The sequence below is a fragment of the Astatotilapia calliptera genome, chromosome 15 (assembly GCF_900246225.1).
Source record: "Astatotilapia calliptera chromosome 15, fAstCal1.2, whole genome shotgun sequence".
Classification (NCBI taxonomy): Eukaryota; Metazoa; Chordata; class Actinopteri; order Cichliformes; family Cichlidae; genus Astatotilapia; species Astatotilapia calliptera.
This window is the reverse complement of record NC_039316.1, coordinates 22,990,236-23,008,231: the sequence shown is the minus strand read 5'-3', so window position 1 is coordinate 23,008,231 and position 17,996 is coordinate 22,990,236. Positions and strand designations below refer to the sequence as shown.

General features: G+C 39.4%; 1 protein-coding gene across 3 annotated transcripts in view; it reads right to left on the bottom strand.

The window, feature by feature from the left end:
• cd2ap (CD2-associated protein) overlaps positions 1-17,996 on the bottom strand; it is a 109,226-nt gene that overhangs the window by 80,237 nt on the left and 10,993 nt on the right. For all 3 annotated transcript variants that reach the window (XM_026143289.1, XM_026143288.1, XM_026143290.1), the window contains exon 2: positions 4,235-4,392. In XM_026143289.1, coding sequence (XP_025999074.1) covers positions 4,235-4,392 — 158 coding nt within the window. The remainder of the gene's footprint in view (positions 1-4,234; positions 4,393-17,996) is intronic.

Here is a 17,996-nt window from a genome sequence, read left to right as displayed (position 1 = left end):
TAATTAATTGCCCAACATTGGTTATTACAGAGTTACATGACGCTCTCCCAGACCACAGACTCATACTCATAATACAAGTCAGGGCTTTATAAAAAAGAAAAAAAAAGAAAGAAAGTTGTGTTTTCAAAATTGGAGTTGAAGTGTTTTTTTTTTTTGTTTTTTTGTTTTTTTTAAACTTCCAATAGTGTTAACATTAGTGGTGCAATGGATCACGGTTGATCCGTAATCCGAACCGATCCCACTCCACGGTTCGGTACGCACGTGATCCGAAGATTCGAAAAAGAAGAAAAAAAAGTATGTGTATGGTGCGTGTGGTGGGTCTGTCAAGCGATAGTTATGGCCAGCGCTAGCGGTCTAAGTGGAGGAGCAGAGGCGTTTGCGGTATTTAAGCAGCCCTTTGCTGCCCAATCCGACCGGGCTAAAGCTATTACAAAAGCTATTGGGGTGTTTAGCTGCAGATGGAAGGCTGTATTCCGTTGTGCAAAACAAGGGGCTTAAGCTATGATGAACGTGCTTATGCCATGCGTTTGTGTTCGCGTCCACTTTAGTGGCAAGATCCAAGCATGTATGAGCTAGAAAAGATTTAAGTCGTGGCTGAACTGTCCCAGGCATCTACTGTTGCCCCAACTACTACAAATGGGTGGACCTCCAGGGCAACGGAAAGCTACGTGACCGTGACAACTCATTATATCACAGCAGAGTGCGATATAATGAGCGGTATGTATTATTATAGGGTCTACCTTACAATATAAAGTGCCTAGAGGCGACTGTTGTTGTGATTTGGCGCTTTATAAATAAAATTGAATTGAATTGAGTGGTAGATACAAAGACCTGTACTGCCCTATATTGTACCATAATTTATTTTTTTTTATAAGTGCGTGGAATGAGTCTTGAGTTGAATGTTTTTAACAGGCAAAAAATACTTCAATAAGTAAATAAGTAAATGTTAAATTTTTGTCTTTTTTCGCTGATCCAAAAATGTATCCGATCCGTGACTTAAAACCGTGATCCGATCTGAACCGAGAGATTTTTGATCCGTTGCACCACTAGTTAACATACTACACAGGTCATGAACAAGATTTTTTTTTAATTTTCATTGTAAGTGGGCTAAAGCAGTTAATTAAAAGTAGTCTATCATAAATGCTGTAATTTGATTATTTTAATAAACCACGTAACTTGGATGGATTCAATGCTGGCGTGACCACAGTGCACATGTCTGCTGTTGCTCACAGTGGTCCAAGGGACCGCTCAGGGAGTTTGTGTGTTCGCTCAGACACATGAAAAATTAGAGGGAACATTGCTCATGTCTCTAAAATAATCCATCAAAATGATACCAGGTCAAGTTACCCCTTTAAACCTTTATTCCAATAAAAAGGTTCTGCTTTTCCAAAACACAAATCTAACTTTGCAAAAGGAATTCTGTAAACACTTTCTGATCTTTAGTTCTATCCTTTCTATTCTAAAATGTTTACATCATTCATCAAAGTAATATTAACTAGAAAAATTAGCATTTCCTGCGAAAATGCAGTGTGGATGCTTTAAAGCTGAAGCTGTATGCAAAAACTAGCTGAAAAGGCTGAAAAGTTGCAGAAATTGTAAAAACTTTGCAGAAGCAAAGGAACTTTGCTAAAATGGAATAACTTAGCAGAACTGCAATATCTTAGAGGAAACATAATACTTGGCAGAAATACAATAGCATACCAGAACTTAGCAGAAATATTGTAACTTACCAGAAACATGATAACTTCTCAAAAATACAAGAATTTAGGAGAAATAATATAAGATAACAGAAAGAATGTATTTAGCCAAAAATACTTAAGCATTACAGAAACACTATGATTTAGAAAAATAGTACAACAGAGCAGAAATACTGTGATTTACCAGAGACACTGTGTTGAACTATGAATATTGTAATTTTAAATCAATACTATGTTTCAGCACAAATACTATAATTTGACAGAAATACTATAATTTGGCAGAAATACCATGTTTCAGCACAAATACTCTGGTTTAGCACAAATATTATAACATAGCAGAAATACAATTATATAGCAGAAATGCTATATTTAGAAAGAAAAATATAGTATAGTAGAAATAGTATGATTTAGCAGAAATACTACAATATAGCATAATAACAATGATTTAGAACAAATACTATGATTGAACAGAATAGTAATAACTTAAGTGAAAATACTGGAAAATGTAAGATGACAAGCTGAAAAAAAAAACGGAACATGGTTAAGTTCCCTCAAAACTAATTGTTATTCACCTGTGAAAAAAAAATAAAGAAATAAAAATAAATTTAAAAAACAAGAAGGAACAGCCAACAGATACACACAAAATCAAATATGTATACACAAATGCACAGAGAGAGAGACACACACAGAGGGTCTATGCCAGTCAACCAGTCTGAATATATTATATTTTTTCCAACAATGAGATGCTGCCCTAAAGAGGGTCTCTCTCTCTCTCTCTCTCTCTCTCTCTCTCACACACACACACAAGATCCAATTCAGTCAACCAGTCTAAATATATTGAATTTGAATCTTACAATGAGATCATCCCATAAAAAGGCTTTCTCTCTCTCTCTGTCACACACACACACACACACACACACACACACACACACACACACACAGGGAGAGAGAAGCAAGTTTCATGCTCAGTCAAGCAGCCTGGGAGCTGCTCAATTTGAATCCACCAATCAGAGAGCCTGTGCACTTTTTCCCGCCAAAACAGGTGCACGCAGCACAAAGAGACACAGGATTTTTGCAGTCTATTTCTCGTAATGACGACTCCCCTCAAACAAATGACCATAATTTCCTAACCGTAGGGGCTAGAACGGTCATTCTTACACCGTTTTGTTCAGAAGAGATGGGGGAATCTTAACGTGTTGACAATTTATCATTAAAATATGAATTATTAAAGATATTTGACTTCTAATGCACCATAACTGAGTAGAGCAAAGCAAAAACTGCCTTGACTTGCCCTCAAACAACGCTTTCTAACTCTAAATCTATTTGGAGTATCGATATCATTCTTTCACCGTAAGAGACAGCAGGCTTTGGTGAACAATCATGGAAATTTTCAGGTCTCTGTGGAAATCCATTAAAAAGATATGACGAGAGAAAAAAGTGGTTCATTTCCAGAGTTTGAAATCTGAAGAAATCTGAGCGAAGGACAAATTTCCTACTCTCAAACAAGTCTAACTCATTTCAGAACGGCAATAGGTGAGAAAAAAATTCTTGAATTGTGAGCGTCAGGAGTGTCTGAAGATATACTGGGACAAGCCTTATGTCTTAACTTTGCTTCGTTAAGGAGATATGACGATTGGAATATGCCTCTCATTACAGAAATCAAGCGGTGATTTTGAACAAGCTCTCCATTGACTTTCTATGGAGAGTTTTGCGACTTTGTGTTGGTCTGAGGAGATTTGCCAAAATTCTATAAATCCCACAACAATGATAGTGACATTTTCGGAAAGCCAGCAAAAATACCTACGTTTTGATGTATAATTTGTGGAAGTTGAGTGAAAATTGAGCAAGTAGCAAGAAGTTGTTCGGACATGAAGAGAAGACTGCAAAACCTTCAGTGGCACACTGGAAGCCAAGTGCATAGCAACCATAACAACGCATGTATTTTGTGAAAAATCACAATTTTGCAACTGAAAACTTTAAGAGGCATAAAAGTAAAACGGTAAAAGATTTGAAAAAGCTGATTTATACCTGAATAGCCCAATAATTTGAGAACATTTTAAAGTTTGAATGCTTGTTCTACGTGAAAATATGAGGAAGTAGTTAAGTTTCGAAAACAAGCAAATTTTAGCAGAATTGCAGAAGTTTCCCATTCATTTCAATGGGACAAATTAAGCTTAATATTTTAAAAAGTATAATAGTGAAAAATACCAAAAGACATAGCACACATTAGCAGAAATAGCAGAATAGTTTAAAATTTGAACGGTGAAAATCGACTGAAAATTGTGGAAGTAGTTAAGTGCCAAAAAGTGTACGGAAGTCCCAAGAGGAACTCAATAGTGTGGATGCTTAAAGCATCCACACAAATATAAAGCACAAAAATTCCTCTGTGTAGCAGACTGCTATACTCTGATAATGCTCCCAGTTTCAATAGGATTATCACTAACAGTGTGATAGACAACACGGTTAGCTCTACTCCAACAAACAAGCTGCAGTTTGATATAAGCCAGTTGATAGATGAACACTAATCTATCTCTCACCTTGACAAAGTTGTCGGGAAAGAGGCCCCTTTTCCCATTGAGGTCCCCCTCCATCCAACCATCCTCCTCTACGTAGCGCACATTTTTGATGATGTCGCCAGGTCGCAGGGTCAGCTCGTCATCATGGAGCGCGTCATAATCATACTCCACCACAACCTCTACTCCAGACAAGGATGATGAAATGATAAAGAGGGGGGAAAGGCAGGGGGGGAATGGATGAGCCAAGATGAAGTCCAAATTTAATGAAAAATTGAAAATTCGATACTTTTGTAAAATTGTTTATTACACATAAATCTCTTAAACACCCTTGAGTGAAATATTTAACTGATACATTTAAAGGATTTAAAGAAAAATATCACTACTATCCCATAAAACACACACACACACACACACACACACACACACACACACACACACACTAAAACGTTTAATCTCAAAAGTTAAAATTCTTATTTTGAGAAATGTGGCGAAAATAACGATGGCTAACAGTCTAGTCTTGTTTTTTTTTTTCTTTAAACGTTTAAATAAAATGGTAAAAGTCACAATTATTAGCTAAATGTTCTCACTTGAAAAGGGAAAAAAAAAAAAAAAAAAAGAGTCCAAAGTTCATGATTTTACATCAATTGGGGGGGGGGGCGGGGGGGGCGACAAACAAACAAACAAAAAAAGAAAAAACAAAGCAAAACACCCACACTGGCACAAATGGGCTTCCATAATAATTCAGAAAGAATGTGATTCTATGAATGTCTGGTCCTACCAACAATCAGTGTAATTGGCAAACTAAATGATTTATGCAACTTCAATGTTTCTATCTACATCTGTAATTGCAGGATAAGCAAGATTTTTCAACAGAAAAATACTACACATTAAAAAGTTTAGTCTGAGACCAAACTGAAATATATGAAATATGCTCCACACACCACAAAAAAGACAAAGGAAAAAAAAAAACAATAGCCACAGACTGTACAGACTTCTACCGTATACTGAAGCGTATTTACTGAAATAAAAAAAATTTAAAAAATAAATTAAAAAAAACCACACTCATGCTGACACATGAATACATGTTTGATTATACTGACTGAGTGAAAAGAGTGCTCTTTCATAGTCAAAACCAAGACCTTTAACAACTTGCCTTACAAAGCAATTACTTTGTATAATATGGAATAAAAATATGGGAAATATGGTGCTGACAACTGAGCTTCCAACATCTGTGCACAGCTAAGCTAACAGAGTTTTTCACAGATGTATATTCTAGTTGTGGCAGATGATTAAATAGACAATCATTGTCACCCTTTGGTTAGTGAGGTCTTGTTGTGAAGCCTTGAGCAGAGCAGATGCAACACTCATGGGGTGGATCTGACATACTTTACACTCATAGTTTAGTAACTTGTATGTCCACTATAGCATACAATGCTTCATCCCCCTTATTGACTCTCACAGGATTGTGTTTTACTAAATAAACACCACAATGTTTCCACTAAGAACAGAAACTAGCAACTGAGCCCATGAACTCATCAGGAACATTTACCCAGGATTGAAAGAAGAAGAAAGAAAGAAAGTGTACTTTATTGATCCCCGTGGGGAAATTCCTCTCTGCCTTTAACCCATTCACTCAGTGAAGCATTGGGCAGCCATTGGGCGCCCGGGGAGCAGTGTGAAAGGACAGTACCTTGCTCAGGGGTACCTCAGGGTAGCTGTTCAGGGGAATCGAACCCCCGACCTTCCAATCATGGGGCCACCACTCTACCTACTGAGCTATCCCTGCCATTTATAACTCAGCCAAAGGCCATCACTCATATGTAACCAGGCTTCTTTATATAACCAGGGGGGATCTCCTCCTTTCTTGCCACACAGAAAGAATGCAGATTTGCCCATCTTTTATATACAGTCTAGTCAGTTCAAAACGTCATACATAACCGTTACAGTTAATGTTTCTCCTCCGCAAATATTTTATTGGCTATATAACATTTAATATCTGAGTAAAATAATTAGCTCAGTTTCTTTGATTAACTCCAACTTCACAATCATCTGCTAAAGATGGTGATGAAAGTAGTTAGATGGAGACATTAGTCCTCTGGATATCTGCTACAAGCTGAAGGGCCACTCCAAGTCCATCAGAACACAGGAGGACATCGTCAGTGACGCAGGTACACAAAAACCACAGCCAGTGACCCAACCAGGGGGCAAAAACAGGTCCAGGGCTAGCAACTGAATTTTAATGAAGTTCTATTAAAATATGAGTGTACAGTAAGGTTTAAAGGTAGACGTGTGGCCACTCTGACGCTGCTGTTAGTTTCAGCCTCTGAAGTAGACCTCTTAATGGCAGACACTATGGCTTGCTGTGCAGCACAGACTGTACAAGAGGTTACACTGCCCTTAATAGCAGATATGTGGGTCTGTGTATAGCACTTCTACAGTTTGTATGCAATACTTTTGTATTAGTTTTGGACATAGCTTGTCACTAATTTAACTTTTGTCAAGATACAGTCACCTCTGGCCCCAAAATGCCAATATGGCAGCAACCAAAACACTAATACTAACATACCAAGTTTCCTTGCAGAAACCAATGATGGATATCACAGTGGTTACAGACATTTTTTTTATCTTTTAAGTACATGCTATGACTGGTCCCTCCAATTGCAGTATTTAGCAACAAACTGACACGAAAATGCACAATAAGTAAAAGGAGGTCAGAAAAACAGATACTGAGAGGCTGCCTGACTGAATCCAGCACAGCAGGTTGAACTGCTTCCGACAATAAACAGTCTTAGGAGGAGTGACAGGTTGTGAGGTATTCCAGCCACACAGGGTGGCCTTTTAACTCATGACTCATAGCGGAAAGGCTCCGCTGACATGGCTGAGTTCGCACCAAGCAGAAACAAAAACATGCAGAATAAGTAGAGTTTCCTGACCAATGATCTCACAGCAGCTTTTCCCCTCAGCATCAAACACCAAGGAGAAAAGGAGGACCAATGAGGTAGGTACGATCTCCTTAAACGCCTGCTGGACAGCCTCACTGATGGAAACACTTACATTGCACCACAGAAACCTAACCAGGAATTTTTAAGGCTGATCACCAACATATATGATTCGGTTGTCCATTTACTGTTATGGAAAATGGTCAGACAAATACCAGATTCACATCAGCCTCCTACTGATTTGACTAAAAACAGCAGGGACCATACTGGTAGATTTATGTTCACTATCCCCAGTTAGAAGAAGTTTATTTCCTGTTAGGCCTGCTCTGCTGACACTGCTAGAATGACACTAGAAAGGCTGATGAGATTTGTTTCATGAGACTGCAGTATCTCTCCATGCTACATCTTATTTAGTCACAAGAACAGCTGTAGGCCACACCACCCAAACTAATTTCTGCTGCAGTTACCTCACTGCATTTTCTGCTTTGTTAAAACCCAAATAGTTTACTACCATGCACCCCTTGTGGGTCTGTTTTGCTTTTTCCACATCACTTCATGCTGCATTCCTATTGGCTGGCTAACAAAAGTGTGTCTACCAGCATTAACCATGTGGATTGTTATCATAAGTTTCTGACATTACAATTCTTCTACTGTACATTTAGAGTGCCCCAATTGCCTGCTGACCTCTCACTGTATTACATGGCAGCACAGTTTTTAAGCCACATTCCGAAATGTCAGAGTGATTAACATCAACCCTCACACCAGAGTCACATCAGCGTTTTCCACACATAGAACTTACTTGAGCAGGAAACACTGATGTGCATCTTTAACTTTAGCATCTTTTAATCTACTCAGGACGACGACGTCATCCACGACTTACTAGGGGACCATCCCTGTCCTTTTAATTTGATATTTCAGATGTTCTGTGGGTTCTTTCCTCTAGCCAGCTCATTGGCCAAATTGCTTTCAAGTCACTCAGCTGTTACACGTAGGATCTCTCACTGTGGTTGCCATACTCCAGCTGCACTGTCTCTGCCTGCACTGGTTTACTCTAACCAGAATCTACACCAGAAAAATTACTGCTTCATATCCTGCTATAATAGAAAATACAATCTAAAGCCTTAGACTGCCCGTAAAAGCAACAATATGGCACCGATCATTATTTTTGAAAATATTCATCCATCTCACTATAGCTAAAAGTAAATACCACCTTTACTGAATAATCTGTTTACTTATAAATACAATAATGACTCAGTGTAATTGCAGTTACACTGAATAGAGTTTCTGTCAGCGTGTTGCAAGCTAAGTTAATGGTAACTACTAGGGCAGGGCAATATGGCCGCTGTAAAAAGAAGTTTTCTTCCCACGCACAATGGATGCTAATGTTTTTGTCACGTTTTATGGAATCAAACTTAAAGGAAGGTCAGTACTTCCACGCTTTAAACGCTGCATGCTCATACTCTCTCCCGCACTCGATATATTATCCATTGTTGATCTGCACACAGCTGTTGTCACAAACGTCGCACTTGCTTACGTCACTGTCGTGAGACATTCTCGCAAAAAAAAAAAAAAAAAAAAAATCACGGTTTTAGTAACGCAGTAACGCAGCGTTCCTACGGGAAAGTAACGGTAATCTAATTACAGTTTTTGCAATAGTAATCCCTTACTTTACTTGTTACTTGAAAAAAGTAATCAGATTACAGCCCATCTCTGGTTCCAAATAAAGAACTTAGTGTTGTTAATCATTTACAAATCAATATTGTCTGTATGGTCAGCAATTACTCCCCAAAAAAACAACGAAAAAAGCGAACATGTAAAACTGTGGGGTTAAGCGATGCGGCTGAAAAATTTGGTTGCACCTAACTTTTGTGCTGGTGTGCCTAAGAAAAAAAACGTTAGGTGCACCAGTGCAACCATGGCAAAAAGTTAGTCTAGAGCCCTGGCACAACTGTGACTTTATGCAGTTTACCGTTGGCTATTCAACTGATATCCTTCCACACATGTTAGCTAATTACATTCCTTCCTCTTCATGGAACTAGACAATAAACCACACAGTGTTGGCTTTTATCAACATTTGTAATTTTACAAAAGCCTATAAGAAATCTAGTCTGCATTTACACTGTAAACGACAGTCTAAACACATTAAATGCATAAAAGAAGCACAAGCCGAGCAACAGAAAAATAAACAGCTTAGCCGAGGCCCCAGACCATAATTTAGGAATATCTGTCTGTGTAACCACAGGAAGAGATACGAACTCCGGTAGTAAACAAACAATGGAGAGCTCCGATAGGCAGAAACCTACCCTCAGTTAATTCAATACACAGGGCACAAGACTGGATGTGGAGCAAAGGGACTTTAAAACAGCCCCTCAGAGATCACACAAATAGACCCTGGCTTAGAGCAGCACAGCTCCTCAATCAGTCTGACTCAAATCTCTTCTGAACACCACTTATATGCCAACGGAAGTCAGCTTAAGATAATTATTGCTTTCATAGTCTTCAGTGGAGAGAAGGCAACCAAGAAACTGTTTTATTTTGCATCTTCTTTTAAAATGTGTGTTACTGTAGGGTGAGATCAACAAAACACAGGGCTATCAGGTTGTGAGTTAAGCCCAGAATACAAGTTTTTCTGTCAGATGACCAAACACGTACAACATAAATTTAGCCTGTGATGACCAATGACCACTCACTTCCAAGCTGTTCCTGTGCACTGCTAAAACACTGAGAATCCTCTCAGTATGGAAATATCAGCAGGAGTCCCAATTTAAAGGGTTTTTCCTGCGCAGAAGACCGACTCCTTTTTTCGTCAGACAACTGTAACACAACAAAACAGTCACACACAAACAGCATTTGAAGTCAGTATATACAGGAATTTACTCCAACCGTCTAAGAATGTCCATGTGTGACTGTTTTACTAGTCTACAGTTTGCTTGCTTTTATTTCTAAGGTTTAATCCATTCCATTTAATCCATTAATGTCCAACTAGCTGCAGCCCTGCCCACCTTGTATTTCAATACAGATAAAATAAATACAATAAATTTCAATACAAAGCCCATTTCTCACAGTCCACCATCATTCAACTGCTCGTACAGCGAAGACGCCATCCTACAATCAGACTGCCTCCATCTTCACCACCTCTGACTACAGCTGATACTAGCTCTTGTTCTGATCACCCCCTGCAGCAGGTGTTGATCATACTACACAGCAGAATGATGACTGTCATCACAAACTAGAGCTAAAGCCTGTGAATTCAGAGCTAATGCACATGGTGTGATGGAGAAGTAGGGCAGTATTCAACATATAAATGGCAATGATATCATCTATATAAATGCTATAGTATAGGATAGTGGAGGACTATCGCTGCAGTCAAGATTACAGCTATTTCTAAAATATACCGTCTAGGGTTGGGCCATATTATACCGTTCACAGTAATACAGTGTTAGGCAATGATAAAAAAATGAAACATCGCGATAGAATATGGGTAAAACGCTCATGCGCAGTGCCTTTGTTTTTATTAGGCACATGGCGGAAAAAGCATGGCGGCAACAGAGAATGAGAAGGACAAAAGCAGATCGTCGAATGAAACAGATGAACCAGAATTGGTTTGTAAAAATGGTGCAACTTCAGTGATGTGGAACTTGTATGGTTTTTGTCCGTCAGATAGCCACGATTGTCGGAGCATTACGGCTACCGTAGTCAAGAGCCTCGAGCAGTAATATGTACTGTGCTTCAACATAATATTACCATGGACTTCCGGAAGAGCTTTGATGGAGTAGGACGCGAGTCTGGGAGCTGCCGCCGATTTCGATTAAATTGTTATTCATTCGCGCTTTTCGGCTATATTTCCAGTCCTGTTTTGGTTTGTTGATTGTTTTGTTGAGAAGTTTTACTCGGGCCTGCGTAAAATGGCAGCAAAAAATGTTAAAACTACTTCTATCCGGTTGTTCAGTGATGACGCGACGAATCCTACTTCCGGGTCTAAAGTAGTCTGCGTTTAATATGGCTTTTGTGTTGTTAACATGTTTAATGTTATGTATTTTCTTCTATTTGATCTCAAAAAGCTCCTAAAACAGTCAGTGATCACCGTTGACCTCCCTCGGCTTTTATTACCGCTAATCATTTATTTAAGCTCAGTTTTTAAAACCTTAGGATGTAGCTACAGCCCAGCCCATGCAGCAGTATATGAATGACTAACCTCGTATTATGGATGGATTATCTCAGTTGTTCTCCTGGCTGAAGTTTGGTCCTTTTACAGCATCCTGCCATGCGATTACATTTGTTCCTGACCACCGAGAACACTCACGGTAACTTTTATCGAGTGGAAAAAAAGTTAGCTTGTTTATATTATGCTAACATAGCTGTGTCGCTAGCGGTCACGTAGCACATCATTATATACCAGCTAGCCCAACTTCAGTAACCCTACAAACGTCACTGCTGTTTAGTTTTCTGTCTTCATTTATGCTGGAAGTGATAACAGAGCTGTACGTTTTAATTTGTTTCCAAAACCCCGCAGTCAGGACATGCTATATTGTATTTACATGGAAGCTAGCGAGCTAACTTCCTGCTAACTTCTAACTCTGTTAAATGTCATAAATTCCATTTTCATGGATGCCTGGATGTTAAACTCAGTTGTTACACCTGGTAGAGCAGAACGCTGATCATTTTATTAAAGATGAAAGACTAAAGACAGTTTTTCAACTCTCAGTAATGCCATAGTGATCGTTTGATATATGGACCTGCAGCGGAGTTTAGACCCAGACACGGCTAGTGACGTCAGACTGAACAACCGGATTCAAACACAACTGAGGCCTAGTTTGCAAACCGCGACCATGTTGAGGTATTCAACATACCTCGGCTCACTCGAGGTATGTTGAATACCTCGAGTGAGCCGTCGTACTGTGTACTGTGCTTCAACATAATATTACCATGGACTACCATGGACCCTCGTGCCAAGCTAATCCTGATATTGAGGCTCTCAAGGTCAAGCTGTTGGCTTCGCTGAGGAAAGATATCGCCGACATCTTTAAAAAGGAACTTCAGGACACTCTGGGTGATGCTTTGTCTACCATTAAGTTCGACCTGCAGGCGGTGAAGACGCGATCGATAAAGCTGCCAATGACTCTACCGTGTCCGAGCTAAAAGGTACGGTCAAGGAGATGGAGCACGCACTTACTGTCTACTCTGATGATATAGCTGAGATGAAAAACACTATCAAGGGCCTCACAGCTCATGTAGCCAAGCTGGAAAATAAGTGTGAAGACTTGGAGTCCAGGTCGCGGCGCAACAATGTTAGGATAGTGGGAGTACCGGAGGGCCTTGACACGTGCACCACTGCTGCCGTAGCCTCCTTGCTAAAAGAAGCATTTGATCTGGGGAAGGAGCCGCTTTTGGATCGTTCGCAAAGGACCCTCCAACCCGCACCGAAGCCTGGCGACCGTCCACGAGCCATTGTATGCAGGTTTCATTACCACACTGACTGTGTTGACATTTTACAACGTGCTAGAGAACGCCGACAGATTAAAGTTAGAGACCGGACCATCTCAGTCTGCCCCGACTATACCGCCAGGGTGGCACGGGCTTGTGCTGCATTCAACACTGTCAGGCAGCAACTCCGTGGCATTGAAGGTGTTCGGTATGGCCTGCTTCATCTAGCGCAACTCCGCATCACATACAAGGGTGTCGAGAAGGACTTTGTTTCAGCAGAGGAGGCCAGTGATTATGTCAAAACTTTGATCTCTGGGTGAGCCTCGATAGCCCCTCAGTTTGATGCTGTAATGCTAATAAGGGTTCACACTCTCGTTAGGTTTAACGCCATCTGTGCATTGTTTTCTTAGGCCGTTGTGCTAGTTATTGTACTGTTGGTGTGTTGGTTCCTTTTATTTTCATTGTTATATAATGAAACTGAATCATATAATATACTCTTGAACTTCGGACCAGTCCAGCACAATCTTCTCCAAGCTTGCTGCATTGATTTGCACAGGACTGGGTTGTTTTTTGTTTCTGTCATCTTTTTTTGGTTGTTTTTTTTTTTTAATTAATTAATTTTGTTTTTAAATTTTATGCACTTTTGATGTGTTGTAAAGTTCTCCATCTGAGGAAATCATATTTTGTACTGTGAGATTTTTTTTTGTTTGTTTGGGTGGGGGGGGGGGGGGGTCTTTTTTTTTTTTCCCTTTTTTAAAAAAATAAACAAAAAAAAAAACATGTTTAATGTTACGCGCACACTGTTATACTGTAGAGAAGTTGGCGAGAGGTTGTTTTTTTTTTTTTTCCCCTCTCTCGCTTTTATTTTTATTCGGACTCCAATTAGTCCAGTCACATTGGTGAATCATTTTTGCTACTTTGGGGTACACTGCTGTCTCCTTTGTTCTGCTCTGTGGAGACTTGGGGTGTATTTGTGTTTAGGGTTGGGGAGGGAGGCTGTCCCATTTCAGCTCTTCATGGCCACTGGCATTTTGGTTTGGTTCTTTTCTTCTTCCTTTTTATGAATGGTTAATGGCAATATAGACCCCAGCATTGCTGGGTCAGGCATGCCTCTTAGATTCATTAGTTGGAATATGTATGGGTAACCCCATTAAGAGATCTTGAAACGTCTAAATTCTGACAGCATTTTTACAGGAGACTCATCTTCACATTAAGGATCATTATAGGTCATATTGCCCTTGGGTAGGTCAGGTCTTTCATTCAAATTTTAATTCGAAAGCTAGAGGAGTGGTCATTCTCATTAATAAGAAAGTTCAATTCTCTTCGACCAATGTTATCGCTGATAGGAATGGTAGATTTATCATTGTTGCTGATACCCTAATGCAGAAAAAGGTTTTGTTGGTAAATGTTTATGCCCCGAATTTTGATGGTGCTGAATTCGCTAATAGTTTGTTGAGTAACATCCCCTTTCTGAATACTCATTTGCTTATCCTTGGTGGTGATCTGAATTGTGTTTTTGATCCAATCTTGGATCGATCTCTTCCTCGTAATTTGACTCCATCATCTATGTCTAAAACATTCTCAGATTTTATGAAACAGAATGATCTTGTTGATCCATGGAGATTTCGCAACCCTTCAATCAAAAAATTTTCGTTTTTCTCCCAGGTCCACCAGTCTTATTCCAGGATTGATTATTTTTTCATCGACAGAACTCTTAATTCGTGTGTTAATTCTTCCGACTATTCTGGTATTATAATATCTGATCATTCACCTCTGCTATTGGATATCCAACTTTCTACCTATAAACGTAGTCCTCCACTTTGGAGATTTAACTCCCTCCTTCTGGCGGATAAAGAATGTTGTGAATTTATTTCAAGCTCTATTGAGGAGTTCTTGTCCTTAAATCAAAATGATTCTGTTTGATATTCTCTGCTATGGGAGACTCTTAAATGCTACCTGAGAGGTCAAATTATTTCTTACTCTGTTCGTGCTAATAAAAAGATTAATGCCAGGCTTAAAGAACTTATAGCTGCAATTAGTAACCTTGATCAAAGTTATACACTGAACCCTTCTCCAGAATTACTGAAGCAGCGGCTTGATTTGCAAGCAGAATTTGATCTTATGTCAACCAAAGAGGCTGAGCACTTATTACTACGCAGTCGTGGTTCATATTATGAATACGGTGACAAGGCTAGTCGCTTGTTGGCACATCAGTTACGACGTCATGCCTCCTCACGTGTGATACCCAGTATTAAAATCTCTTATGACAATATCACTACAGATCCCTTGGAAATTAATTCTACCTTTAAAACATTTTACTCTTTGTTGTGCAAGTCCGAATTTCCCACGGATAAAGCTAAAATGAATGAATTTTTTCATAATCTTTCAAACCCTGTTATTGGTACTAATATTGCCGGGCAATTGGACTCCCCATTATCTGTTGAAGAAGTATTAAAAGCTATTACATCTATGCAGCCTAATAAAGCTCCAGGCCCAGATGGGTTTCCAATTGAATTTTATAAAACATTTATTGGTAAATTTGCACCATTGCTTTTGTCTGTGTTTAATGAATCCTTGGAAACGGGTTCATTACCACCTACTTTCACACAAGCCACCATAGCGCTCCTTCTCAAAAATGACAAGGACCCAACCTCCTGTGGTTCCTACAGGCCATTATCTCTGCTTAATGCCGATGCAAAGGTATTGGCTAAAGTAATTGCATCTCACCTAGAGGATGTGCTTCCTCGAATTATATCTGAAGAGCAGAATGGCTTTATAAAGAGACGACAATTGTTTTTTAATACCCGTACACTCTTTAATGCTATTTACTCAAAGCATCTATCTGAATTTCCTGAACTTGTGATTTCTTTAGATGCTGAAAAGGCTTTCGATAGGGTGGAGTGGGAGTACTTGTTTGCAGTTTTAGAGAAATTTGGTTTTGGCGATAAATTTATTTCCTGGATTCGGCTTCTTTATTCGTCCCCTAAAGCCAGTGTTCAAACTAATGATGTTTACTCTGATTATTTTGCGCTGGGTCGTGGTTGTCGTCAAGGTTGCCCTCTGTCAGCTTTACTCTTTGCCATTGCCATCGAGCCTCTGTCTATTACATTGAGACCTCCTTCTGTATTCAGGGGAATCATCCGTAATGAAATTGCACATAAAGTATCATTGTATGCGGATGACTTGTTATTATATATGACTGACCCTGTACGCTCCATCCTTGCTGTTTTAAGTATTCTGGATAATTAGGTGGTTCTTAACACACTCAAAATCTGGTTTCAGTTTAGACGTGTGGTGTGACAAGGGTATAAAACAGTTCAAACATTTATATGTGGATGGTGTTTTCAATAGTTTTCCCAATTTGTCTTCTCGTTACAATCTCCCTATTACCCATTTGTTTCGCCATTTTCAAATTCGAAATTTTGTTGCCAAGTGTTTCCCAAATTTCCCCTCTTTACCTCCAGAACAGCAGTGAGAAACGACGTTATCATTTATTCCTCATCACAGAGGAACCATTTCGAAACTCTATGATGCTATCTTGTCTTTTAGTAAGGACTCTAATGTTAAGCTTAAGTGTACATGGGAAGGAGAACTAGGAATTCGAATACATGAGGAGTCTTGGGAACAGGCTATAGCGAGGGTACGATCTTCCACCTCCTGTGCTCATCTTGGACTTATTCAATTTAAGGTCATACACAGGGTGCATTTCTCTAAGTCTAGACTTTCTGAATTGTATCCAGAAGTGGAAAATAAATGTGATAAATGCCATGGCTCTCCTTGTCACCTTAGCCACATGTTTTTTTCTGTGTCCTGAGCTAGAAGGTTTCTGGACAGGGTATTTTGCTATTATGTCAACTGTTCTTGGGGTAACTCTTCATCCTTGTCCTCTGATTGCTGTAGTCGGGATTCCTGATCGCTCACTTACACTTGATTCCACACAAAAGGATATTATAGCCTTCACATCCCTATTAGCGAGACGTCTAATATTGTTGCATTGGAAGTCTGTTAAATATCCTACCATTTCCCGGTGGCTTAAAGATGTCATGTTTTTCTTAAAACATAATAATAATAATGATAATAAATACTCACAAAGAAAACGGCAGCCGTCACAACCTATGTCTAAAAATGTATAGTTTCATGCATCAGTTAAAACACTCGACTCTAGGTCTATGACGCCCAGCTGGAAACACTTCACAGAAGTCGAACTGCCTGAGATTCACAGAATTTACAGAAAATGTTGCATCATTGTGATTTATATCGTTATCGGACGATAGATGTCTTAATATCGGGATATGAGATTTTGGTCATATCGCACAGCCCTATATATTCCTGTAATATGTTTGATGGTTGTGTTGATCTGTGTGGGACTGGGGGGGGGGGGGGGGGGGGGTTCTTTGTTTTAGAATGCGTTTTTGTTTAGTTGTTGGTGTAGCAGTGGACAAAGTCCTCTTGGTTTGTTCCTTGGAGGAAATGCCTTTCCAAATATGTTAAGCATGGGCGCATTAAAAGACGGCGTACAGGTACTGTGTGTGCGTGGCATCAGCAAACTTCCTGCCTAGTCACTAGAGTCACGCCACGGGGCAGCAAGACTGAGGCTGAAACAGCTGCAACCTATGAAGTAACGTTGAGGGTGAAAGTTAGAGTTTCCTGAAAACTGAAAGTGAAGAAAAGTCTCCTAATAGCCTAAGCTGGACAAGCTCAGATCAAGCAGCAACTTTCAGACAAGTACGGCTGCCACAAACGATATTTTGATAGTCGACTAGTCACCGATTATTTTTGCGATTAGTCGACTAATCGGATCATGCATCCATTGGACGTAAAGCGCACCAGCGTGCGCCTGCTCTTATATAACTATCATTAGCTTACAGCTTGAAGTGTTTAAGGTATGTGCTAACTAAAAATAAAGACAAGATGATAGTTTATTAAACTTTTAATGAAATTTGCAGATTGTAAATGCAAATGTAAAATATAACAACAGGATACTGGAGTAAATTCTCTACCATTTCACACTTCTGTTTAATCAGTTCTCTGTTTGACATTTATTCAGCTGTGTAAAAACTGTAACTTTAATCTCAGCCAAACCAATTTACTGAGGAACAAATAAAACATTGAAAAAAGCCAAACAATAACATTTTTAAATTATGTCTGTGAAGGTTCTCAGTCATCCAGGTCATCGTAGTCAAAGGAGCTTGCAAAGAAAAGCGTCTGGACTTCTTTAAGTTGCTTGAAGACGTTTCACCTCTCATCCGAGAAGCTTCTTCAGTTCTAAGGTCAAATGGTGGAGAGTCCCAGATATAAACCTAATGGGAGTAGGGATGGGTATCGTTTAGGTTTTATCCGATACCGGTGCCAAATCGGTACTTTTGAAACGGTGCCGGTGCTCAAACGGTGCTCAAACCGGTGCTTAAAGAATGGAGAAC